Source organism: Parambassis ranga, chromosome 2, assembly GCF_900634625.1.
Source record: "Parambassis ranga chromosome 2, fParRan2.1, whole genome shotgun sequence".
Classification (NCBI taxonomy): domain Eukaryota; kingdom Metazoa; phylum Chordata; class Actinopteri; family Ambassidae; genus Parambassis; species Parambassis ranga.
The window spans coordinates 46,420,753-46,445,907 of record NC_041023.1 but is presented as its reverse complement, the minus strand read 5'-3'; the positions used below and the strand labels follow the sequence as shown (position 1 = coordinate 46,445,907).

General features: G+C 47.5%; 2 protein-coding genes across 3 annotated transcripts; one reads left to right on the top strand and one right to left on the bottom strand.

Annotated features, from left to right (window-relative positions):
* Nucleotides 1–8,476: 8,476 nt before the first annotated feature.
* LOC114445261 (GATA zinc finger domain-containing protein 14-like) lies at nt 8,477–9,311 on the bottom strand. Its single transcript, XM_028420219.1, has 2 exons — nt 9,193–9,311; nt 8,477–9,116 (listed from the first exon to the last, which is right to left on the bottom strand). The coding sequence occupies exons 1-2, from the start codon at nt 9,309–9,311 to the stop codon at nt 8,477–8,479; spliced, it is 759 nt and encodes a 252-aa protein (XP_028276020.1).
* Nucleotides 9,312–21,240: 11,929 nt separating this feature from the next.
* Nucleotides 21,241–25,154, top strand: LOC114432435 (E3 ubiquitin-protein ligase RING2-A-like). Of its 2 annotated transcripts, none has more exons than XM_028400452.1 (7): nt 21,241–21,520; nt 21,783–21,876; nt 21,998–22,158; nt 22,480–22,695; nt 22,960–23,280; nt 23,358–23,604; nt 23,677–25,154. In XM_028400452.1, the coding sequence occupies exons 2-7, from the start codon at nt 21,799–21,801 to the stop codon at nt 23,863–23,865; spliced, it is 1,212 nt and encodes a 403-aa protein (XP_028256253.1). In that variant the 5' UTR covers nt 21,241–21,520; nt 21,783–21,798; the 3' UTR covers nt 23,866–25,154. The 2 variants fall into 2 exon arrangements, with proteins under 2 accessions (XP_028256253.1, XP_028256252.1); XM_028400451.1 differs by having other exon boundaries at nt 22,480–22,704.
* The last annotated feature ends 1 nt before the right edge of the window (nt 25,155 follows it).

Sequence of the window (25,155 nt, the reverse complement as noted above, 5' to 3'; positions counted from 1 at the left end):
TGTTGTGGTGTCAGTGGTAGTTGTTGGAGCAGCTGTTGTGTGGGCACTTGTGGTTGTTGTGGTGGATGTGGCTGTTGAGGTGTCTGTGGTAGTTGTTGGATTAGATGTTGTAGCTGCTGTGGTTGTAGTTGATGAAGCAGTTGTAGGTGTAGTTGCTGGATTTGTGGTTGATGTTGGGACGGCTGTGGTTGTAGATGAGGCTGTGGTTGTTGGAGCACCAGTCGTTGTTGGAAGTGTTGCTGTAGACGTAGTTGTTGTGGCATCACTGGTAGTTGTTGGATTAGTTGTTGTAGCTGCTGTGGTTGTAGTTGATGAAGCAGCTACAGTAGGTGTAGTTGTTGTAGTTGCTGCATTTGTGGTTGTGGTTGTTGGTGTTGTTGGTGGTGAAACTGTTGAGGTAGTTGTTGTGGATGACGTGGCTGTTGTTGTGGCATCTGTGGTAGTCATTGGAATGGTTGTAGTACCATAGTAAGTTGGAACAGTTGTGGTTGTTCCAGTTGGTGTAGTTGTGGTGTCAGCTGGTAAAGCAGTTGTTGTCGTTCCTTTCCAGGATACTATTTTTTTTAACAATATACAGTTTGTGTCAGTGGAACATTCTGTGTTCATGAAGCTTGATTTATTTTCATTTTAGTTTGAATTACTTACCAACAAGAAAGAGAACGAGGACCCAGATCCCCATGGTCATGGTAGAAACCGCTCTGTTTGGGAACAAAAGCCTGCGTCAATCTATCTGCACTATTTCTACAAATTGCACAAAGACACCTTTTATTTACACATTTTATATTAAATTGTATTTTTATGTTTCCTTTTAATTAGTTAATTAATTAGTTTTTATCCTAAAAGTATTCATCACACACAGACCTGTGGAATGTAGTAGAGCAGTTCTACTCATGTTGAATTATTGAACTTTTGTTCAACGCCTAAATCTATAAAAAAGAAACTATATTTCATATAAGCGATTCTTTTGTGTAAACGTTAAGCTGTTGACATTTCTTGCATGGCACTTGGTTGCTGTGTTGGTTGTTGGTCCAGTGGTTGCAGAAGTTGTGTCGCCCTGTTTGATGAGTCACAGCTGATTTTAAATCCTGCTGAATCACAGCTGAACCGGTTTTCTGAGCCGCCGAGCACGGGCGTGTCACGCTGCGGCTCATGGCACAGTGGGAGTGGGTGTGGCCCAGAATGCACTGGGGCGAAGTAACCACCTTTGTAATAGTCGTGTTTTTGTTGCCACAGTGTTACTCATATTACTGTGATGTAATTAGTGCCATTGTGAGACGTTAATCCTGCTGCTGGCTCTGACGGTATAATTAATCACAACAATGGAAGCGCATATTTATCAATATATCAGCCCTGACAATCCCACGACTGAGGAAGAATGCGGGTTCACAGGCGGATCACATGCAGAGGCGAGGCTGCAACAGTTAATAAATAATGTGCAGGTTCAGACTGAGCTGATCCAGGACAACCCCGTTCACACCAGCAGCTGGCAGCTCAGCTGGACCTCTGTGTCTGGGAGATGTCGGATTGCTGGGCCCCACAACCTCCCCACACCGTCACAGGTCAACATAAGGCAACATATACAGTAGCTGCACAGATTGCTTTGATGCTCACGAAGACAGAGCCACGAGATACATCTTCAAAACATTAGCTCACAATTCCTGAAGTGAAGCTCTGGGGGAACATGGACCTAGACGTCAGATAGAAAATCCCAGCAGCAAAAAATAAACAAACTCTGCAGCAAACATATGTGAACAAGCCCGGGAGGAAAAGAAGGACCCTTACTCCATCAGTCAGAGGGTCCCAACACACTGACGGATGAACGGGAGTTCTAATAACCCAGAAGACATGAACGTCTGTCCTCAGGACTTACAGTAAAACCTCCGTGACCCCACCTTTCCTGCCGCCTGACTCTGTGCTGCTTCGTTTCAGTGAGCTGGGGATGCTGGGAGAACAGCAGGATCAAGCTGCTGTTTACTTTAATAACAACATAAACATTCACTTTTAGAAGTTTTTACACAACAACAAGTGGCACATGGACCCTGTCTCAGGATAAGTTCTGGGATGAAGGAGTCAGTTCTAGATGCCTGATGACAAAAACTACACATCAGCTGTGCCGGACATCGATCATCCAGCTGAAACTCACTGTGAGTCTCTGCAGGATGAGACGATCCGGATCATGTTTTAACCTCTTTCTTTAGGAAACCAGAAGCAGCACAGACGTCTGATGAGATTTCATTATTCTGACAAAAATTCACAATGAAGACTTTACTTTCCCAAAGCTCCACACAGCAGCAGTACTATCTGATCAATAATCACTGCATCAATTAATCATCACACTGTGATACGATACTTTGATTTCCTGCAGCTTTGTGCTTCTACTGGTCACAAAAAATAACACACATCTAGTGAGGTCAAAAGACTTGAACCTGAACGGAATTAAACTAAAGACATTTTAAAAAATCAATACCAATATAATTAAAAATATGAAAACAAAATGATATTAAAAACATGAGGAAAGATCTAAAACTACTTACAGATTCGTCCTCATGAATTAAGTGCAGCGGTGTTGGACGTGGACGTCTCTCTGTCCTGTCTCCTCCTGCTCTCTGTGTCCTCTGTGGACTCCTCCAGGAGCTTTTATAAAAAACGCTCCATGACGTCCTCACTAAGACATCTTGACACTTATTAACGTGTCTTCTAATTTCATCTGCAGGTGTGGTTTATTCACTTAATACAGAAACTGGTCCCGTCACATAGCTCCTGAGACGCCGCTGGATGGAAGCTTTCTACTGATTTGTTATTGCAGAACCTCCCAAAGTGTTTCTGTACAAGGTGACATAACAGTGACAATAGAAAAGGACATTTCAGGGTGTAAACGCTGCTTTCTTTAGTCCACTCATACCAGATCAGAGAGATTTACATCCCTGAATCACTTTATTTTTACTGAAAAAAATTGAGGCCTTCTGTCTAAAATAAACCCTTAGAGCCTAATTCTTAAAGGCTATAGATTGCATGAAAGTACGATCAAAACAAAACATTTAAAGAATATTGTCTGCATAAAATGAAACATTACAGAATATCTGAATATCAGCACTTCACTTATTCTGACATTTGATGGTGAAAATCTTCCATTCATTGATCCTTGCTGCAGCTTTAGAGCAGATGATGAGGATTTAGATGATCACTTTGTGTCTGTTGGCACATAAAAAGCTCAAAGAAATGATCTTCACAGGTTGATGTGGAAAAAATCCTCTGTTCTGACCCCTGACCTCAGCATGGAGGGGGTGGGCAATAACCAGATCTTGTGCAGAGAATAGAGAGTTCACACCTTCACACACACACACACACACACACTGAACCTGAATTATCAATATCAAACCAGTTCCACAGGGCGTGCCAGCTCACTGATATTATTTCAAACCACAAAGCCTCATAAGCTGCAAGCAATTTAAATTTTCTACCCGGTCGCCCCACATATTTGTAAATCAGATTTTATTTGGTCTTTTCATAGTGTCAAAGTTCTGGAGAGGAAACAGCTGCGCCCGCTCTGCCTCCTGTTTGCTGAAGCTGATCAGATGCTTGGAACATGGGTGTGACTGTGGAGACAATAAGCAGCAGAAATACCTCTGGGCGGAGGAGCTCCATTACACAGGTGGGGTCAACAATACATACTATTGATTACTTATCGTCCTAGCTACACAGCATCAGTATTTTGGTAACTATTGGCGCCACCCTCTGACAGGTGGAGGATTTTTAAAAAGCTGTCAGAAGTGGCAGAACGTCTGCAGCAACAGAAATCAGGGTTTCCTTTGGAACAACAACAACAACACATTTTAACCCTGTGGACTCTGGTTGCTGTGCTGTGGGTGTTTCCTCATGTTTCCGGGCTCTGGAGTTTCCTGTTTGTGTCCCTGTGCTGCTCTGCCTAACAGTTCCAACAGCTGCGTTATGACTCTAGAAGCTTCTACTGAGTCTTCCAGTGTTTCCTGTTGTGCTTCTCACTGATTTATCTTCTCCCACTTCTTCATGCAGGTCACCCTCCCAGCAGCCAGTCCGGCCTCTCGGTCTCTCCACCTGCCTCTCTACAAGGACTATTAATCACCCCTTGGACATTCATTAGGAAACCTGCAGTTCCTCCAGTGTCCACACGAGGGCTGGCTTCAAAAGTGAGTCACTCCACATAGACCTCCATATTAAAATGTCCATCTTGGGTCTCACTTTGAGTCACAGGTGGGGGGTGACTAGGCTTTCTGGTCTTGTCGGTCCATCGGGCCTCTGTATGGAGCAATGAGACTTTGTGCTCCGCTCCCATTTCTTCACACAAAGATGCAAAACTGTGACTTCACAAAGTTCACTTGCACAGCTATAAGCTGCAAGCAATTTAAATTCCTGACCTGGTCGCCCCACATATTTGTAAATCAGATTTTATTTGGTCTTTTCATGGTGTAAAATGTTGATGAAGATTCTCAGTCATCCAGGTCATCATACGTAGAGCAGGTTGAAGCGAGGCGTCTGGACTGTAGAGTTTTCTTGAAGACGTTTCTCTGCTCATCCAAGCAGCTTCATCAGTTCTAACTGTTTGGTGGGGAAACATGGTTTATATGTGGTTACAGACCTCAGTGGGTGGGTCTGGGTAAAACCTAAAAAACAATAGCACTAAATGTTTCCATACTTACTAAATACTAAAACAGCTGTTTGCTGAATCTGATCGGATGCTTGGATCAAGGGTGTGACTGTGGAGACACTAAGCAACATCAACAACATCCAACACGGGAACTAGGTCCGCTGGTAAAGTCTTGGCAACAAGGGCCTCACGGTGCAAACGACAGCGTGTGACCGTTACGTCTGGGTTTCTTTCCTTCACTCTGCTAACGAAGCCTTTGGCCATGGCTGCTGCTCTATCAGAGCAAACACTTAAGCAGTTTCTCCATTCAGGTCCTCCTTGGTCAAGATATTCCAATGTGACTTTGTCCTCTCCTGTTGTTTTTTCTGGCAGTGCCTTGCAAAATAGTATCCATAGACTCATCAAGCAAAAATTAAAGAATTAAAGAATTTATATTTTTCACATTAACGGGTCAATAAATATTTGAACTCACCAACAAACAGAAGCAGCGTCACTGCAGCCTCCATCCTCAGCTGATCCGTCCTGTTGTTCAGAACACTCTTTTAAATGAATGTATATCTCACATTTATTGATTATACAGTTGATAGCTATGATGGTATTTAATCAGACTTCAACATTGATTATTATAATGTGATGTCACAGCTGTTGAGTTACCATTTGTATGTTTTTCAGTTTAAAACACTCACTACACCAAACATCAGACATGAATCTGACCTTTCTATCTCTATTCCACCGAGAATGTGTTCACCTTATATTTCATTTCAGTCCAGTTTAAAGAGCAGAACCTGAAATACAAATACATGTAAAAATGTAACCGACACACAGATCATAGGAACACTTACAGGCCGGCTGCTCTCTGATGGGTCCACCTGCTGTGTGTCCTGTAATGTTTGCCATCCTCTGGGGTGCTTTCATCAAAGTGCATCAGTGACATCAGTCCTCACAAAGACACATTGAAACGTATGAATATGTTTCTGTCAGGGTTTCGAGTCTGGGCTTTTATTTTGGTAGTTTATTTTCTGTTTGCATTAATTTGAGTTTTACTAGTTACTAGTTACTAGTTACTTGCTGTTTTATTTTGGTACTTGTCTTTTCGCTTGTGTTTCAGGTCTGTTGACTTCCCCTTCCTCATGTGTGCTCCCTTCCCCCTCCTGTGATTACCTGCTCCGCCCTAATGTGCTTCACCTGTGTCCTATTGTCTTCCTGCCCTCCTGTGTATAAAGTCTGTGTGTTTCCTCCCTCTTGTTGCCAGTTCGTTTTGTGAGTATTTCTAGCGACACAGCCGTCCAAGTTGCCTTTCCGCGCTTGTGATTTTCCCTTCGAGTTTTTCAGTGAGTTTTGTATTTCCCTGTGAGTGACCTGTTTCTGGATCTGACTACTGTTTTTGCCTTTGCCCTTTTGATATCTTTGCCCCGTGGACTGAACTCCTGTGTACCGACCATTGCCTGCATTAAAACTGTGATTTGCCTTATACTTCCGGCTCTGCTGCATCTGTGTCCTCCATTTTGTATCGGCCCTGACAGTTTCTGTATAATCGGAGGTGGGGCAGGATGTTTGTGGGACTTCCACTCGACAGAGGGACTCCTCCAGTGGGTTTTTTTGTTGGATGTGACATGACATTGAATATTTTTCTGAATGATATTTGTTATGCTAAAGCTGCGCTCCCCACCAAAGATGTTCAGCTGTAGGTGTCCTGGCTTTAATCTGGTCTGAGACTTTAAAGGGCAGTGATCACTGCTGTGTTTGTGTCTTCAGGTTGACCTCTGACCTGTGCTCAAACACCTCTTCCTGCTTTTGTTCATGCCGTCCCTCCCTGCAGTCACAGGCTGCCCCGCCTGAGCGTCTCTGACGTCCGCTCTGCACCTGCTCAATCATGTGATTCACCTGACTGCCCTGTACCCTATCAGACCAGAAGTATGTGGACGTGCAGACAAACACACATTTATCATCTACATCCTCATCATCTGAAGTTTGAACTGTCTGTCTGAACACAGGAACATTTTCAGGACACGTCAGACCTGGAGCACGGACTGATGGACCCAGTCCTTCCCCGGCCTCTCAGCAGGGTGAGGCTCCCTGACACGAAGCCACAGTGGTTCAGGAAGGATTTGAGGAACACAACAACCAGTTGAAAGTTCATTATTATTTGTGCGGTTATTGTTCACAGTCATTGTTCATTTGAGTGGCTGAATGTGTCCTGCATGGACGTGTTTCTCCCACGGACTTCATCAATGGTCATGATGAGCATGTGAGTCTGAACCAAGCGGCAGCCTTCGGGGCTCAAAGTGGAAGCCCATGCGGAAGTGTCAAAACTTGTAATTCACGCTGCAACAGCTGGGGGCTGGCTCCAAAAGTGAGTAATTTCCCATAGACTCCCATGTTAAAATGGCCGACTTCACAGCAGAAAAGAACATGTTTACAGCCTGGTACAAAAAATCGCTGTGGTCTCAGATGACAGGTTCTCTTCTAGTGTCAATTGTAGGGGGGGTGAATTTTTTTACAACTCACTCGTTTCAATTGTATTCGGACTTAAAATTACGCATAATTATGGGCGTTGCCGCTTGAGTGACAGACAGTTGACGTCACAGTGTGAGTTTCCTGCCCCCCTAAACCCCGCTCGTGCTCCCCCTCTTTGTCCATATTCGGAGTTTTAGTTGACGTGACGCTGCCAACATGGCGGCGGTCATCAACATCCCGGAACCTCCCACTGAGACTCAAAACGGCTCTTCAGAAACAAACGGGTGACGTCACGGAGGCTCTGTCCATAGTTTTTACTGTCAATGGTCTGAACAGATTGATTTGATAGAGTCACAGCGCCACCTACTGACAGGAGGACGTCTTCTGTGCATATTGCTGTACTTCCCTGGGGAGGAGAGCAGAGAAGAAGAGATGCACACATAGCGCCGCCTGCTGGATGGAGGACCTGTCTTTTGTGTGTGTGTTTTTGTGTTTTGTGTGCAGATGACAGGAACAAGGGAAAGAAGAGCCGAGGATAAGGGAGGGGACAGACTGTGAGGGCCCGCTCGTCGCTGCCTGCAGCTTTATTTGCTTCTTGGAGAGCTGTGTGTACATTCTGGAGGTCAGAGGTCAGAGGTGCCTCGTGGGCCTGATATCTGTGACATCAATCAGTGAGGTCACACCTGAGCGGCCCTGCAGATGCTGCTTTATGTTGCGGTCACATGTCAAAATCACTTCCTCTGTCTGGCGCTCTGCATCACTGAGTGTTTGCATTCTTTGGGTTTATTGATTTGTTGAAGAACTGGCTGTACCTGCTGTGCAGGCGGCTCCCCCTGCTGGCACTAACCTGCTGTAACAGCGGAGTGTCTCAGTCAGCCTGTTTCTGAGGAGCGGCTGACAGGTTGGAGGGAGTTCTGAGTTATTGTCGCTGTGTGCAGCTTGTGGCTCTTTGTGTTTGTGTATTTTCTGCTGCATTGATGAAGTAGTGTTATAATAATTAGTATGAATGAGATCAATAACAACAATCAGTCACACCAGCTTGTGTTCACTGTGTATTTCACTTCAAAGGAAACATGGACAGTCAGCACAGGAAGTGGAACAGCGTGCTGCGTTCATGTGGCTCAAACTGCTACAGCTTGTTATCAAAGCACATTCAGACAGCACGGAGATAAAACATTCACATAAACCATCAGTCGAAGTATTTACAGACATAGTGATTGTGCAGACACTGTGATACAAACACACGAGATCATCTGGCAACAGCAATAAATTAGGTCAAATCCTTCATAAATTATTCATATTACAGGCAGACATTCGATTTATTCTGATGTTTCAGTCGCTTCTTAATTCAGAACAGCTGCTGCGACCACGGCAACCACCAACAGGAAGCTGCTTTTATTGAACCCTGCAGAGGAGGGAGCTGTGGTTGGCTTCGCAGTAGCGGCGGTTGTTCCCCCGGCAACTGTGGTGGATGTTGCTCCGGCAACTGTGGTGGATGTTGCTCCGGCAGCTGTGGTGGTTGTTGCTCCGGCAGCTGTAGTTGTTGCTCCGGCAGCTGTGGTGGTTGTTGCTCCGGCAGCTGTAGTTGTTGCTCCGGCAGCTGTGGTGGTTGTTGCTCCGGCAGCTGTGGTGGATGTTGCTCCGGCAGCTGTGGTGGTTGTTGCTCCGGCAGCTGTAGTTGTTGCTCCGGCAGCTGTAGTTGTTGCTCCGGCAGCTGTGGTGGTTGTTGCTCCGGCAGCTGTGGTGGATGTTGCTCCGGCAGCTGTAGTTGTTGCTCCGGCAGCTGTGGTGGTTGTTGCTCCGGCAGCTGTAGTTGTTGCTCCGGCAGCTGTGGTGGTTGTTGCTCCGGCAGCTGTAGTTGTTGCTCCGGCAGCTGTGGTGGTTGTTGCTCCGGCAGCTGTAGTTGTTGCTCCGGCAGCTGTGGTGGTTGTTGCTCCGGCAGCTGTAGTTGTTGCTCCAGCAGCTGTGGTGGTTGTTGTAGGTGCAGCGGTGGTGGTTGATGCAGCGGTGGTGGTTGTCTGTGCGTTGCCTGGGGCTGTTGTCGATTGTTGATGATCAGTTTGATGTTTTTATCATGAACATTATTAAACATTGTTTTGAATTAAACTTACCAACACAGAGGAGGAGGAGGAGGAGGCAGATCTTCATCATCACTGTTTTCTGTTGAAACATATTGATTTGTGTTTGTAAGAGCCATGTTTGAGTAATTGTAAATAGGCATCAGAGGCATTAGGGGGCGCTAAAGGGGTGGCGCCCGTGGCAGTGCCACAGGCTGCCACAGGTGATTTAAGTGGGGAAAATTAAAGCATCCGGTGCTGATGAATGGGGAAGCAAACAGTTTTTTGACTGTATGAAGATTGCTTTGTGAACGGTGTTATTTTGTTGTGAAGTTGAAACTTTAATTTATTTAATCTGAGTCAAGAGTTAATAAACCGATATTATTTTACGGCAAGATAGAATCCTGTTTCATTCATTCAAATACACGTAAAACAAACATTGGGCATCAGCCGGTAGCTGCATGTATTGGACGTAGTAGCTACAGTGTTCATTATTGTGTCCCACTGATCCATCGATATGTTTAAGAATCTAAACTGTTTCATAGACAAACATACAGACTGCACATTTAACCCTAAACACAGCTGTAAGGGTTAAAACGGTTCTTGTTTTTCAAAATAAAAGTCCTAAAATATACTAAAAGTTCAAAGACTTCATGGATGAAACAGGTCATATTTAGCACAGTGTCAGCGACACATGAAGTGAACTCACAGCTTGGGTCTGCGGGTGGATGCTGGTGCTGAGGCGGCGGCGCTCTGTCTGACGGCTGATGTCCACCTGTGGCAGGCAGCAGCTTTTATACCCACACAGAGCAGCTGAGGTGACATCAGCCCGCCGCCTCAGACGCACATTTCAGGTGTGGCCACACGTTAAAACTGTTATTAAGCATATATGTGGGTGAAACTGGTCCAGCAGCTTTACTTGATGCTGGAGGGTGGAGGAGGGTGGAGGAGGGTGGATATTATTTTATTCATTATTCTGAGGCGACACTTTCCATCAGGTGTGTTTGTGTCACTGTCAGACACACAAAGGATGTACTGACGAACACTGTGTGCTCATGTCAGATGAGGTCGCAGCGTCTCATAACAGTCTCATCATCAACACTAAAGACGTTAAAGACCACGTCCTTCCATCATTATTAACACTTCAGGGTCTTGACTCTAATCTACCTGCAGTCACAGAAACCTTAAAATGTTCTGAAGGAACCAGCTCAGCTGAGGACAAGCCCAGGAACCCAGAGCGAGAGTCACCAACAGGATCTCAGATCAGACACACTTCAACATGTGGCCTGAGACAGTGGGACACTTCACTGCTGCACTCAAGGGTTAAAAGGATTTTACTTCACTACTTCTCCTCCATGAGGTCAATACTTTTACTCGGATACATTCTCTATGAGCAGCATGGTTCTCGGCACACAGACACACCCAACAGAGTGTGCAGCACAAAGGGTTAATGAACACACACCTGCCCGAGAGGAGGCGGAGGCTGACCCAGGAGGGAGCAGCAGTTTGTGTTGTTGTGCAGAGAGCTCAGTGACACTGCTCCTCTTCATCATCCTGTGTGCTCCTCTTCATCATCCTGTGTGCTCCTCTTCATCATCCTGTGTGCTCCTCTTCATCATCCTGTGTGCTCCTCTTCCTCCTGTGTGCTCCTCTTCCTCCTGTGTGCTCCTCTTCTTCATCCTGTGTGCTCTTCTTCCTCCTGTGTGCTCCTCCTCTTCCTCCTGTGTGCTCCTCTTCATCATCCTGTGTGCTCCTCTTCATCATCCTATGTGCTCCTCTTCCTCCTGTGTGCTCCTCTTCATCATCCTGTGTGCTCCTCTTCATCATCCTGTGTGCTCCTCTTCTTCATCATCCTGTGTGCTCCTCTTCATCATCCTGTGTGCTCCTCTTCCTCCTGTGTGCTCCTCTTCTTCATCCTGTGTGCTCTTCTTCCTCCTGTGTGCTCCTTCTCTTCCTCCTGTGTGCTCCTCTTCATCCTGTGTGCTCCTCTTCCTCCTGTGTGCTCCTCTTCTTCCTCCTGTGTGCTCCTCTTCCTCCTGTGTGCTCCTCTTCATCATCCTGCTTGCTCCTCTTCATCCTGTGTGCTCCTCTTCTTCATCCTGTGTGCTCCTCTTCATCCTGTGTGCTCCTCCTCTTCCTCCTGTGTGCTCCTCTTCTTCATCCTGTGTGCTCCTCTTCCTCCTGTGTGCTCCTCTTCTTCCTCCTGTGTGCTCCTCTTCTTCCTCCTGTGTGCTCCTCTTCATCGTCCTGTGTGCTCCTCTTCCTCCTGTGTGCTCCTCTTCTTCCTCCTGTGTGCTCCTCTTCTTCCTGTGTGCTCCTCTTCTTCCTCCTGTGTGCTCCTCTTCATCATCCCGCGTGCTCTTCTTCCTCCTGTGTGCTCCTCTTCTTCATCCTGTGTGCTCCTCTTCTTCCTGTGTGCTCCTCTTCTTCTTCCTGTGTGCTCCTCTTCTTCCTCCTGTGTGCTCCTCCTCTTCTTCTTCCTGTGTGCTCCTCTTCTTCATCCTGTGTGCTCCTCTTCTTCATCCTGTGTGCTCCTCTTCATCATCCTGTGTGCTCCTCTTCTTCCTCCTGTGTGCTCCTCTTCATCATCCTGTGTGCTCCTCCTCTTCTTCCTCCTGTGTGCTCCTCTTCTTCCTCCTGTGTGCTCCTCTTCGTCCTGTGTGCTCCTCTTCTTCATCCTGTGTGCTCCTCTTCTTCCTGTGTGCTCCTCTTCTTCCTCCTGTGTGCTCCTCCTCTTCTTCTTCCTGTGTGCTCCTCTTCTTCCTCCTGTGTGCTCCTCTTCTTCCTCCTGTGTGCTCCTCTTCATCACCTAGCAGCTAGCAGAGCTCTTTAGATGCTGTGTAGTTGCCTCCTGCTGGTTCTGCAGGGACAGACGGGTCCAGCACTGAGGGCCCTGGGCTCCGTGTGCTGCGTGTCATGGAGGCTGTGAGGCTGTGAGGCTCGGGGACAGTTTGTTACTGATGTGTTTGTTGTTCTTTTATAAATATTAGAGCTCTGTGTTAAAGAGACAAACACTTCTTTAGAACCCACGGAGCCTGCTGGCTGTTTGACTGTCATGACTCTTATTATGATGACCTGAAGGAACCAGGTTAAGCTAATGTTGGTTCTGTTGGTCCCCTCCCTCCATCTACATAAGTAAAGAGCCTGAGGAGCCCTCCCCGTGTCCTCCGCTTCATCTCGGGCCTTCAGTCGTGTTCTGGCCGACACACCGTCATGAACCATGTGACACACCGGAGCAGGAGCTCCTTTATAAATCCAGAGCAGTGTGGCTCTGCAGCTGAGCACCAGCAGGTTGGGTGGAGCTGCTTTATCATTGGACGATCAAGCTGCTTCCCAACATGTCTTTCAGTTTGCTCCACCCTCTGCCTCTCAGCTTGAACCACTGAGGTGTAATGACGGAGGCTTGGACTGCAAGGTGAGCCCGACACTATGCTGTCTGGCTCCAGGATGGGGGTGCCCAGGTATCCATTCCTAGGTGAGGACAACCAGGTTCTTTGGTTTATTGTGTCCATAAGAGACTTCTTGAGTCACTCTTAAGGCTGTTCCATGCTCCACGAGAACAGAGAAAAAAAAAGTTCTTTTCGGCACAGAGGTACCATACTCCGCGAGACGTGTGTGTGCAGAACTCCTCATACAGCTCCTACGCAGCACACGTCACACACAAAAGGTCGACAATGCAGTTGTGTTGTAAATTGTGAGCACAGTCGTGGTTACCTGGCCTAACGAGCTGATCATGTTCAGGGCAGAGGGCGCACAGCTGACAACAGATAGAAGATCAGAGCAGCTGACTGCAGCAGACCTCTGGTCTGTGTGAGTTAAACTCTGTGAACGTGTGGATGACTGTCTGCAATAACACATCCCGTCTCCCGGGGTTTAATGTGCGTCCAGCCGCTGTAACACCATGATCAATACTGGGATTAGTTTTTAGCGCCACCTTGTGGACAGGCTCTCTCCTCTGTGGCCGTGTTTCTCCTTCCAGGAGCTGTTTGCAGCTGCTCATCTAAACTGTCCATCGTCGCTGTGCTTCCTCCTTCTGTCTGTGTGTTCTGCACCTGAAGAAGCCCCTGACAACATGGCTGCCAGGATCCCTCCATGTTAACTTCAAGAAGGAGATTTGTGATCTATTCAGACTGAGCACAAAGAAGAGAGTTTAATCTGTGTGTGTTTGTTTTTCATGGATGAACAGCAGAGAGTTGATGTTGATGAGCAGCCGATCGACTCTCGGCAGATAAAAATGAGCTGACACAGAGCTGCAGCGGCCCGATGATGACACCATAAACACAACCATTCACTTCTTTTCACGCTGTTATGATCAGAATGCTGCGTGATGTCAGAGAGGACACACACACACACACACACACAGGGTGTGATGAGAATGGACTGAAGGTCCAGGCGTCTGTTACACATTCAGAAAGAAGCTGCTGACACACACTGCACTGTTGTTGTTTGTTTGTCTCCTTTGTGTCACGTCACACCTCATCACAGAACGTGTGTGTGTGTGTGTGTTGTTTGTGTATCTGTTCTTAATCCCACACATAACAACACACAGCCACAAACCACACAGTGAGACTTCCAGCTCAGCAACACAACACAACATTTAAGCTGTGACCTTTAGTCCTTTGTGCTGCTCAGCGGGTGGAGGCGTTTTTTAAGAGTCCTCCTCCCTCTGCAGCTTCCAGTCCACTTTTGTCACAACACATTAAAGACTTCATGAGAAAGAGTCCATAACACCACATATAAACCATGTTACCCCACCAAACAGAACTGATGGAGCTGATGGAGGAGCAGAGAAACTCTACAAGTCCAGATGCTCCAACCTCCTGAATGAAGAGGACCTGGATGACTGAGAACCTTCATCGACAATTCTGGGACAAAGGTCAAAATTCCGAAAGAGAGACAGAAGTCCATGAACAGTCACAGTTCAAGGACAGAGTTGGAATTCTAAAACTCCAAGAACACTAAGAACTCTACAAGAAATTTAAAAAAATCCAAAGAAACATGTCAAACTTCTGGGAGAAACGTCTGAAAAAGTCAGAATTCTAAGAAAGAAGTCAGAACATGAACAAAAAGGCCGGAGATCTGAGTCTTTAAAGTCTTGTTTCTGGAGGTCAGAGGTCAGAGGTGCCTCGTGGGCCTGATATCTGTGACATCAATCAGTGAGGTCACACCTGAGCGGCCCTGCCGATACGGTTTATGTTGCGGTCACATGTCAAAATCACTTCCTCTGTCTGGCGCTCTGCATCACTGAGTGTTTGCATTCTTTGGGTTTATTGATTTGTTGAAGAACTGGCTGTACCTGCTGTGCAGGCGGCTCCCCCTGCTGGCACTAACCTGCTGTAACAGCGGAGTGTCTCAGTCAGCCTGTTTCTGAGGAGCGGCTGACAGGTTGGAGGGAGTTCTGAGTTATTGTCGCTGTGTGCAGCGTGTGGCTCTCTGTGTTTGTGTATTTTCTGCTGCATTGATGAAGTAGTGTTATAATAATTAGTATGAATGAGATCAATAACAACAATCAGTCACACCAGCTTGTGTTCACTGTGTATTTCACTTCAAAGGAAACATGGACAGTCAGCACAGGAAGTGGAACAGCGTGCTGCGTTCATGTGGCTCAAACTGCTACAGCTTGTTATCAAAGCACATTCAGACAGCACGGAGATAAAACATTCACATAAACCATCAGTCGAAGTATTTACAGACATAGTGATTGTGCAGACACTGTGATACAAACACACAAGATCATCTGGCAACAGCAATAAATTAGGTCAAATCCTTCATAAATTATTCATATTACAGGCAGACATTCGATTTATTCTGATGTTTCAGTCGCTTCTTAATTCAGAACAGCTGCTGCGACCACGGCAACCACCAACAGGAAGCTGCTTTTATTGAACCCTGCAGAGGAGGGAGCTGTGGTTGGCTTCGCAGTAGCGGCGGTTGTTCCCCCGGCAACTGTGGTGGATGTTGCTCCGGCAACTGTGGTGGATGTTGCTCCGCCAGCTGTGGTGGTTGTTGCTCCGCCAGCTGTAGTTGTTGCCCCGGCAACTGTGGTGGATGTTGCTCCGGCAGCTGTAGTTGTTGCTCCGGCAGCTGTAGTTGTTGCCCCGGCAACTGTGGTGGTTGTTGCCCCGGCAACTGTGGTGGTTGTTGCTCCGGCAGCAGTGGTGGTTGTTGCTCCTGCAGCTGTGGTGGTTGTTGCCCCGGCAACTGTGGTGGTTGTTGCCCCGGCAACTGTGGTGGTTGTTGCTCCGGCAGCAGTGGTGGTTGTTGCTCCGGCAGCAGTGGTGGTTGTTGCCCCGGCAACTGTGGTGGTTGTTGCTCCTGCAGCAGTGGTGGTTGTTGCTCCGGCAGCAGTGGTGGTTGTTGCTCCGGCAGCAGTGGTGGTTGTTGCTCCGGCAGCAGTGGTGGTTGTTGCTCCGGCAGCAGTGGTGGTTGTTGTAGGTGCAGCTGTGGTGGTGGTTGTAGGTGCAGCGGTGGTGGTGGTTGTAGGTGCAGCTGTGGTGGTGGTTGCCCCTGCAGCAGTGGTGGTTGTTGCCCCTGCAGCAGTGGTGGTTGTTGCCCCGGCAGCAGTGGTGGTTGTAGGTGCAGCGGTGGTGGTTGTTGTAGGTGCAGCGGTGGTGGTGGTTGTAGGTGCAGCTGTGGTGGTGGTTGTAGGTGCAGCTGTGGTGGTGGTTGTAGGTGCAGCGGTGGTGGTGGTTGTAGGTGCAGCTGTGGTGGTGGTTGCTCCGGCAGCGGTGGTGGTTGTTGTAGGTGCAGCAGTGGTGGTTGTTGCTCCGGCAGCGGTGGTGGTTGTAGGTGCAGCGGTGGTGGTGGTCGTAGGGTCAGCGGTGGTGGTGGTGGTAGGTGCGGCGGTGGTGGTCTGAGCGTTGCCTGAGGCTGTTGTGAATTGTTGATTGATCAGTTTGATGTTTTTATCATGAACATTATTATTATTTATGATTTAACATCATTTTAAATAAAAGTTTTCAGAAGTCTTGGTCAGAAGTCAGAATCATGTGACTTTTGACCAAGACTACAGGCAGTGGTCCAAACATGCCGAGGTACACACACAGCACTGGTCTGACTACCAAAGAAAACTTTTAGTATTTAACTTCGTGAAGACCAAATGTTTTTGGAATGTTTTGAATTAAACTTACCAACACAGAGGAGGAGGAGGAGGCAGATCTTCATCATCGTTGTTTTCTGTTGAAACATATTGATTTGTGTTCATTATTGTGTCCCACTGATCCATCGATATGTTTAAGAATCTAAACTGTTTCATAGACAAACATACAGACTGCACATTTAACCCTAAACACAGCTGTAAGGGTTAAAACGGTTCTTGTTTTTCAAAATAAAAGTCCTAAAATATACTAAAAGTTCAAAGACTTCATGGATGAAACAGGTCATATTTAGCACAGTGTCAGTGACACATGAAGTGAACTCACAGCTTGGGTCTGCGGGTGGATGCTGGTGCTGAGGCGGCGGCGCTCTGTCTGACGGCTGATGTCCACCTGTGGCAGGCAGCAGCTTTTATACCCACACAGAGCAGCTGAGGTGACATCAGCCCGCCGCCTCAGACGCACATTTCAGGTGTGGCCACACGTTAAAACTGTTATTAAGCATATATGTGGGTGAAACTGGTCCAGCAGCTTTACTTGATGCTGGAGGGTGGAGGAGGGTGGAGGAGGGTGGGGTTTTGGGGTGTGATGTTATTTTACATTCCTTATTCTGAGGAGACGACGCGGCTTTACATTTTTCTTTGTTGTGTACTTTCCATCAGGTGAGTGTGTGTCACTCAGACACAAAGGATGAGCTGAACATATTGATGCAGATGATCTATCAATGGACCGGCAGCTGTTGCCCCTGACAACATGGCTGCCAGGATCCCTCCATGTTAACTTCAAGAAGGAGATTTGTGATCTATTCAGACTGATTTATTGATTTCCTGCTTCCACGTTAGAGCACAAAGAAGAGAGTTTAATCTGTGTGTGTTTGTTTTTCATGGATGAACAGCAGAGAGTTGATGTTGATGAGCAGCCGATCGACTCTCGGCAGATAAAAATGAGCTGACAGAGAGCTGCAGCGGCCCGATGATGACACCATAAACACAACCATTCACTTCTTTTCACGCTGTTATGATCAGAATGCTGCGTGATGTCAGAGAGGACACACACACACACACACACACACACACAGGGTGTGATGAGAATGGACTGAAGGTCCAGGCGTCTGTTACACATTCAGAAAGAAGCTGCTGACACACACTGCACTGTTGTTGTTTGTTTGTCTCCTTTGTGTCACGTCACACCTCATCACAGAACGTGTGTGTGTGTGTGTGTGTGTGTGTGTTGTAAGACTTCCAGCTCAGCAACACAACACAACATTTAAGCTGTGACCTTCAGTCCTTTGTGCTGCTCAGTGGGTGGAGGCGTTTTTTAAAAGTCCGAATTCCAACATAAGGAGGCAGCTCTGAGGACGGAACACCGGAATTCTAAGAAAAGTCGGTTTCAAAATTAAAGTTAAAATAAAGTCTGAAGCAAATGTCCAAACAAAAGGACAAAACTCTGAGACAGAAGGACGAGTTCTGGAAAGGTCCGAGAACAAGAAGAATCAGAATCAGTCAGTCTGACAGAACAGCAGGAGTTCTGAGTTCTTTCCACGCGTGCTGGCGAGTGTTTGTCCTGAATACGCGAGGGGAGGGGAGACATCTGCAGAAGACACAAAGTAGCTTTGAATTGAAACTTTATTTATAAAGCACCTATCACAGGAAACATCACAAAGTGATTCACAGAGTGCAACAAGAGCAGAGGAGCAAACAGCAGGCGTCACAGAAACACAGTAAAACAACTGAACGCTGGATGAATGAAGTCGGCCACACGGATACAGAGGAGCAGGGCGTCCCAGAGTCTGGAGCCACTGCCTGAAAGGATTGAAGCCGGGTTTCTGGAACCTTCAGGGTGCAGGGTGTGGCCAGAGGAGCAACACGGCAGCATGTCTGTGACGTACTGGGGGCTCTGAACGGTTCAAATGTAGAAATCAATCCAGGATTTAACAGGGAGCCAGTGACGTGTGTCCGGTTTGGTGAACCATGATGTTCAGCAGTGAAATACGAGGTGTGGTCCTTCAGTCGGAGCAGGGTGTGGGTCAGAGGTGTCTCGCCGGGCCCTGGTGGCGTCGCAGGCAGAAACCCCTTCAGGTGACTCACTGAGGGCGCACCTGCACAGTCACAGCTGAGCAGCTCTGTTGTTGCTGTTGCTAGGCAACCGGAGCCATCTAATGATGAGCTGTCAATCACCCATTTATTGATTCACGCTGAGATCTGAGCTTTGATTCGTTACGGCCCAGTCAGAATGTTCCAGCCACTGCTGCTCGGCTGCACTCCTCTCGTCCCGCCGGCGGTCGGACGTCACACTTTATTCATCTTCTGTCCTCGTCGTATCTCCGGGCTGTTGCTCACACTTCCTGCTGCCTCCTGTGAACACTGCTAAAAACTATGTGCAGCTTCCAGGGCCTCAATTATCCAGCGTCCTGTAATGATTATTGATTTTAGCATGTTTGTTTTCTGGCAGCTTGACAGGATAAACAGCACCTGGAAACCCGACCCAGCAGGTGTGTCTCTGCCGTGCACACACAGGTAAGTAAGAGGTCATGTGCTGCAGCCAGGGCCACGCCCAGCTCCTCATCACAGAGCAGCGGCCCGCTGTCCCCGCCGTCCTCGCGGCCTGTTGACTCAGAGCAAACACACGTTGTTGTTGTTCTGTTCTCCTGTAGAGAAAAAAACAAAAGCTTTTTCTAATGCAGTGATTTTATAACCTTTAAACCACAAACCCTCCCTCACAGCGCTGAGCGGCGGAACATCAGAGCAGCTGCAGCGCCTGCATCAGACGCTCACGCCTCACCTCATGCTGCTGTTTGTCTGCGTTTTGTCTGCGTTCTGCTGCACTGACTTCACACAGCGCTGCTTTGTGTCTGAAACATGAACGGAGGAAATGAAAACGGCTTTCTTTGTGTCTGTGAGTGAGACACAGACCTGGATTCATTACTCATGTAAAGGTCTGAATGTTTGCACATCAGTTTACCTTCACGTCCTGAAGTGAACGTTCCTTTATAAAGACGATCAGGAGGTGAAGGACGGGGGATGTGATGGAGGGCAGAGGGGTTCACACCGGTGTCCTCCTGTAGGACACATCCTCCCACCCACAGCCATCAGACACTCACACGAGCCGTAGTCACAGTCCTGATCCCCCTCTGAACCGGTTCTACACTCTAGTCTGAGACTGGTCCCCTCAGCCTAACCTCCTGTGACAGGAGGGGCCGTCAGCTCCTGTTCTTTGTTGGTGTTTTATGTTAGAATTGTGTGTGTTGTGAGACGCCTGCTGCTGATGTGTGAAAACGATGATCCCTTAGGGGACAGTACAGATTCTTGTTCTGTTCTGACTGAACTCCTTCTTTCAGACTCTGTTCAGGTTGATGCATTGATCACTTGAAGTGACGCTGATGCTCTCATTGATCAGAGCAGATCAGCACTGGCTGCAGGTCGATTCTTCCAGGTTCACATAAACCCTCCATCATGTCTGCTGCCACAGATTGATGCAGCTTTGAGATGCCATCATGTTGACTGGCGCCACCGTCACACCATGTGTGTGTGTGTGTGTGAGGATGGACGTAGGCAGTAACAGACCTGAACACACCCGGTGCACTGGAACATTCCTCAGAGCTGCATGATGACCGTCTGCAGACGTCTGTTCACGTCATAAATCAGCAGGCCTCAGCTCTTCCTGCTCGCCTACAAAGAAGTCCTCAGAGGTCTGAAGAAGACAAACATTCAGAAAAGTGTGGCACAGCAGAACTTTATGGATTTATGAGACGGAGCTCAGAGATCCTCCACAGGTTCATTCACAACACTGAATGTTAGAAAGTCTGAATTACACTGATTAAAAGGAAGAAAGACGGATGTGTGAGTGTGTGTCTGAACGTCAGTCCTGACAGGAATTCACCGCTCCATCACAGCAGAGACACATGAGCTAAAGACCAAATCATAATCCCCACTTAACAAGCACGTCTTTGGTATGCGGGACACAAAAAGAACCTGTAAACTCCACCCAGACGGGCCTCTGGGGCCCTCTGCACCACCCTCATGTTTAAAAGGCCTGAGGAAGGGCTGTAATCCTCCTGAGAAGGACCGTCACATGTCAGGTCTGCTAATTATTAGACGGCTGCGCCCACCTGTCACATCATAAATCCTCCATCAGTCACACAGCAGGTTCACGTCTGAGATTCGGGAACAGATCACATGCAGGGAGGTGTCCATGAACGAAGCCCGCCGGGTGAGAGCCTGAAAGGGGTCAATCCGTCGAGCCGGGTCAGCGAGGGTTAAAAAAGGACAAAAACACAATAAAACGAATGGAACAACAAAACTAAATGTGTGTGGAATATATTTAAAAAATAAAAAAAATACATGAAAGATGAAAAACCAGTGAAGCTGAAATCATCTTTATAGACAGACTACTTTGATATTTGTACATTTATTCAGTTATTTATATTATATATAAATAACTTTATTTATAGTTATAGTTATTTATATTATATATATATACTGTTCGGCTGTTGGTTTTATATGAAAGCTGAGAGAAAAGCTAAAGGAATCTATATCTATATATAGATGTGCACATACAGAGAGAGATTTATAAATAAAGATCAAGATCGCTCTGCCGATCACACCCCAGACCACAAAGCATCCTGTAAAAAACACGGTGACATCTAGTGGCAGCAAGCGGACGTACACTTTCCTCTGAGTGGGAACACAAGGTGCAGGCTTTTTGAACAAATATTAACGTGATGATTTTGTTTGTTCGTTTGTTTGTTATCAAACAGTCAGATACAAAACGTATTATTTTTATTATTATTTTATATTTTTTTCTGTACTCCTCTTAATGTTTCACTCCGTGTTGTAATTCTAATGAATTTGTACTTCTTTATGTTAATCTATTTTATTTGTAGTCATTTTTTTCTTCATCTGTAACATTTTGTACATTTTCTGTTGCAATACATTGACTCACCGCTGGGGGTCACTGCCGCTTTGAGCGGCCGAGTATCAGCAGCAGCAGTTGGCTGTTCCGGCAGAGAAGAAGAAGAAGAAGCAGAAGAAAGATGGCCGCCGCTGATGTTAGCTAGCTGCTGCTTCTCGGAAAATGTTGCGCTCTTGACGTTGTTCAGTGTTTTCACTCTTGGAGCGAGTCTCCGCTACAACTCGAACTCCATCCGCAGACATTTTGACGCCTCCGGCGGGAAATGAGCGCCGGCAGCGTGAAGTGACGAGTAGTTCTTTAGAAGGAGGCTGTGTGCGTTTGTTCCGCGGGAGGGGGTCGCGTCTCCTCCGGTCAGCTGTCCGTCAGTTTACCGTCAGGTGAGTTTCTACTTTTTGCTCCTTTTCCTCGTCAGTGGGACGATTTTCACCCAGAATTGATTAAAATCTGCTGACGAGCAAAACTTAGCGAACTTCTTTTTGGAGAGAAGTGTTAGTTTTAGCTGCTGTAGTTTGTTGTTTTTGCTGAGTTTAGTTTTGTTAATAAGAAGAAACGCGTCATAAAGATGAACACCGAAAATATGTTTCTAAGAAGTGTGGTGAAACAAAAAGACCTTTATAAATAAAAATCTGTTGTTTTCAGTAAAGGACCAGAAGCAATGGCGGCTCCTGTAAACATCCAGACTGCCACTAAGACCTGGGAGCTGAGTCTGTACGAGCTGCACAGGAGCCCACAGGTGACCCGCTGTGTCCGCTGGCTTTGAGTTTTATACTTACATGCAGTCTAAATAAGTGTGTGTGTGTGTGTGTGTGTGTGTGTGTGTGTGTGTGTGTGTGTGTGTGTGTGCGCGCGCGCAGGAGGCCATTGTGGATGGGACGGAAGTGGCGGTGTCCCCTCGCTCTCTGCACAGTGAGCTGATGTGTCCCATCTGCCTGGACATGCTGAAGAACACCATGACCACCAAGGAGTGTCTGCACCGCTTCTGCTCCGACTGCATCGTCACGGCGCTGCGATCCGGGTGAGCACGATGCTACAGGAAGTGAACAGATACCTTCAAACGACTTGTGGTCTCCAACCGATACGGAAGCACCACACACACATGGCTGCCAGGCCGGGACAGTTTAGTTTGGAAGGTTTGAGGACAGCTTGGTGACCTGATGTACACATCAGTGGCGTCCGCTTCACTTTGCTTGGATGCATTTTTCACATTATATCGGTACAAAAGGCAGAAGTCCTCAACAAAACCATCCAGTCTCAGTTTAGTGATAAGAATACTTTGCCGTGAACTGTCTCTTCGATTCACTGATAACAGAACAGACGATTATTTCTCGCCACGCAGGAACAAAGAGTGTCCGACCTGCAGGAAGAAGCTGGTCTCCAGACGCTCTCTGCGCCGGGATTCAAACTTCGATGCGTTAATCTCAAAAATCTACCCGAGCCGCGACGAGTACGAGGCTCATCAGCGCCGCGTCCTGGAGCGGCTCAACAGGCTGCACAACAAGGACGCGCTGAGCTCCAGCATCGAGGAGGGGCTCCGCCAGCAGGCCCGCTACAGGTCCGAGAGGTGGGGGACCAAATGGGGGGGAATTGGGGTCCAACACTGATTTTATAACCAGCGTTTCCTCCTTCAGCCAGAATCCCACTTTGTTTCTTTGGTCTTGTTGTTTTTGCATGAAAGATGTCACAATAACAAATAAAATGATAGATGAACCGATGGCTTCACTGACTCACTGCGACACAAAGCAAACCTAAGAACCACCTTCTGCCGAATGAGACAATAACACAAACATAAACACAAACGTGTGTGTCTGCCCTGCAGGAACCACCGGGTAAAAAAGCCCACACAGGAGAGCGACAACACCACCTTCAGTGGTGGAGAGGATAACGGCGACTCCCGCTCACACCTGTCCCATGACTCCGCCCCCTCACACACACCCCACCTCCACGGCCAGACGCCCCCGGAGGCCGGGCCCAGCCGCAAGCGTCCGCGTGGCTCTGACGACGGCTCAGGCGGCGAGGCGGACAGCGGGAGCCCGTCTCCTCCTTTGAGACGCCACAAAGAGGGGCCAGGCTCTGAGATAGAGCTGGTGTTCAGGCCACACCCACAGCTGGTCCATGACCAAGACTACAACCAGACCAGGTGAGACCGGACAAGTGATCTATGGCTTTAAAAAAATCCAGTCCACAGTTTCTAGAAAATAAAATGTCCTTTCCCAGATATGTGAAGACAACAGCCAACGCCACAGTGGACCACCTGTCCAAATACCTCGCACTGCGCATCGCTCTGGAGGACAGGCGGGCCGACGGGGAGGGGGAGGACAGAGGGAGAGAGGAGGCGGAAGGAGCAGAGGGAGGAGGCGAAACCAGAGGAACGGCAGGAGGTGGAGAAGGCACGAGTACTCTGAGCAGCATCAGCGAGAAACAATACACCATCTACATCACGACGAGGGGAGGACAGTTCTCCGTGAGTACGACCGCCCGCAGCTCAAAGTGTTTGTAGCAGACTGATGTGACTCTTCTGTCTCCGTCCTCTCAGACACTCAACGGCTCTCTGACTCTGGAGCTGGTCAATGAGAAGTACTGGAAGGTCAGAAAGCCTCTGGAGCTTTTCTACGCTCCCACCAAGGACCAGCAGCAGCCACCTCCACCACCACCTCCACCTCCACCCCCACTGCCACCGCAGCAGCAGAGGTCTCCTCCACCGCCGCCACAGAGGGAGGGATGAGGATCCTTTCCAAAGATGGAAGCGTACAGATTATTGGCATCTTTTTGGTAACTTGCTGGCATTATGCTTGTCTTCATCTTTTATTTGGAACGTAAGCTGATTTATCAAGATTTACAGAACCTGACAGCAGCTGAGGAGGAACACGGCTGAAAGCAGCCGGCTGGTTGGGCAGGACAGTCCGGATCATCTTCCACTGTGGCGGCTGCACACGTGTGGAAACGTGGAGCTCCTGTCTGTCTCTGTTTGAGTCAGCCGAGTCTTCACGTCCACTCGGAGCACTGTGTGGAGTCTGACGTGTCTCCTGCTGCTTCAGGGTTCACTCGTCATTCAGCAGCTTTGAAATCACTTTCAGATTAACAAGAGTTTATTTAGGGTCTTCAAGTTTAAGTCAGTTTTGATCTTGGTTAAAGTGTCATAACGTGTTACTGGTGTGAGGTCTGATGTTACAAGTCAAATGTTGCCGTTTAAAAGCTTTTACTGCTTTCAAAGATCCAGCTTCCTCTGAGTCCAGCTCAGACTCCATCTCACCTGAGGAGGACCGCTCTGCTTTTAGCTTCTTGTTGACTTCAGACTTTGTGTCTGATCGTTTTGGTGGAAACAGGAAGAAGAGGGATCAGCTGCTCTCTTCTTCCTGTGAAGTGTTTCCACCACTAAGTCTTCTCAAAAATAATGACCTGAAATTCTGAGTTATAATGTAGTGGACCTCAGAACGGATCCAAACACTTTGTCTGAATCTATTTATGAAATCTTTGTATTTGATGTAACAGGCTCTGGATCACTGTGTGCTGTTTTTTTTAGTTCACTCTTACCCAGCATGCACCAGGCTAACACCTGGGCAGCCACCAGAACATAGCTGGCACAATGATTTGGAAGGTGGAGGTGGCAGGTGTGGTGTTTTGTTCAGGTCTCACATGCACATTTCCACTGATGCCGTATTTACATTCAGCCTTCACAGATGTAGCTGTACTTTCTTATGACGTTTTGTTGCATGCAGACTTTCACAGGGTTTTTCCTCTGAAGCCATAGACCTTCATTAAGGGTTAATCGTTCCGCCTCCTTGCTCCTCTTCTTGCGCACTTTATATTTCCTGCAGCCATAATTTTCCTATGAGATATTTATAAAGAATGCAATACTTCCTGTTCTGTTGTAACAACTCTCCTTCTGTCAACAATCAAATCCACTAAGCTCCTACTCAGCATAACTGCAGTGAGATGTGTGCAGCTGTCAGTGCACATGAGCAGTTTACCAGAATCCAAAGAGTTGTTCTAAATAAAGACGATTCAACAGGCG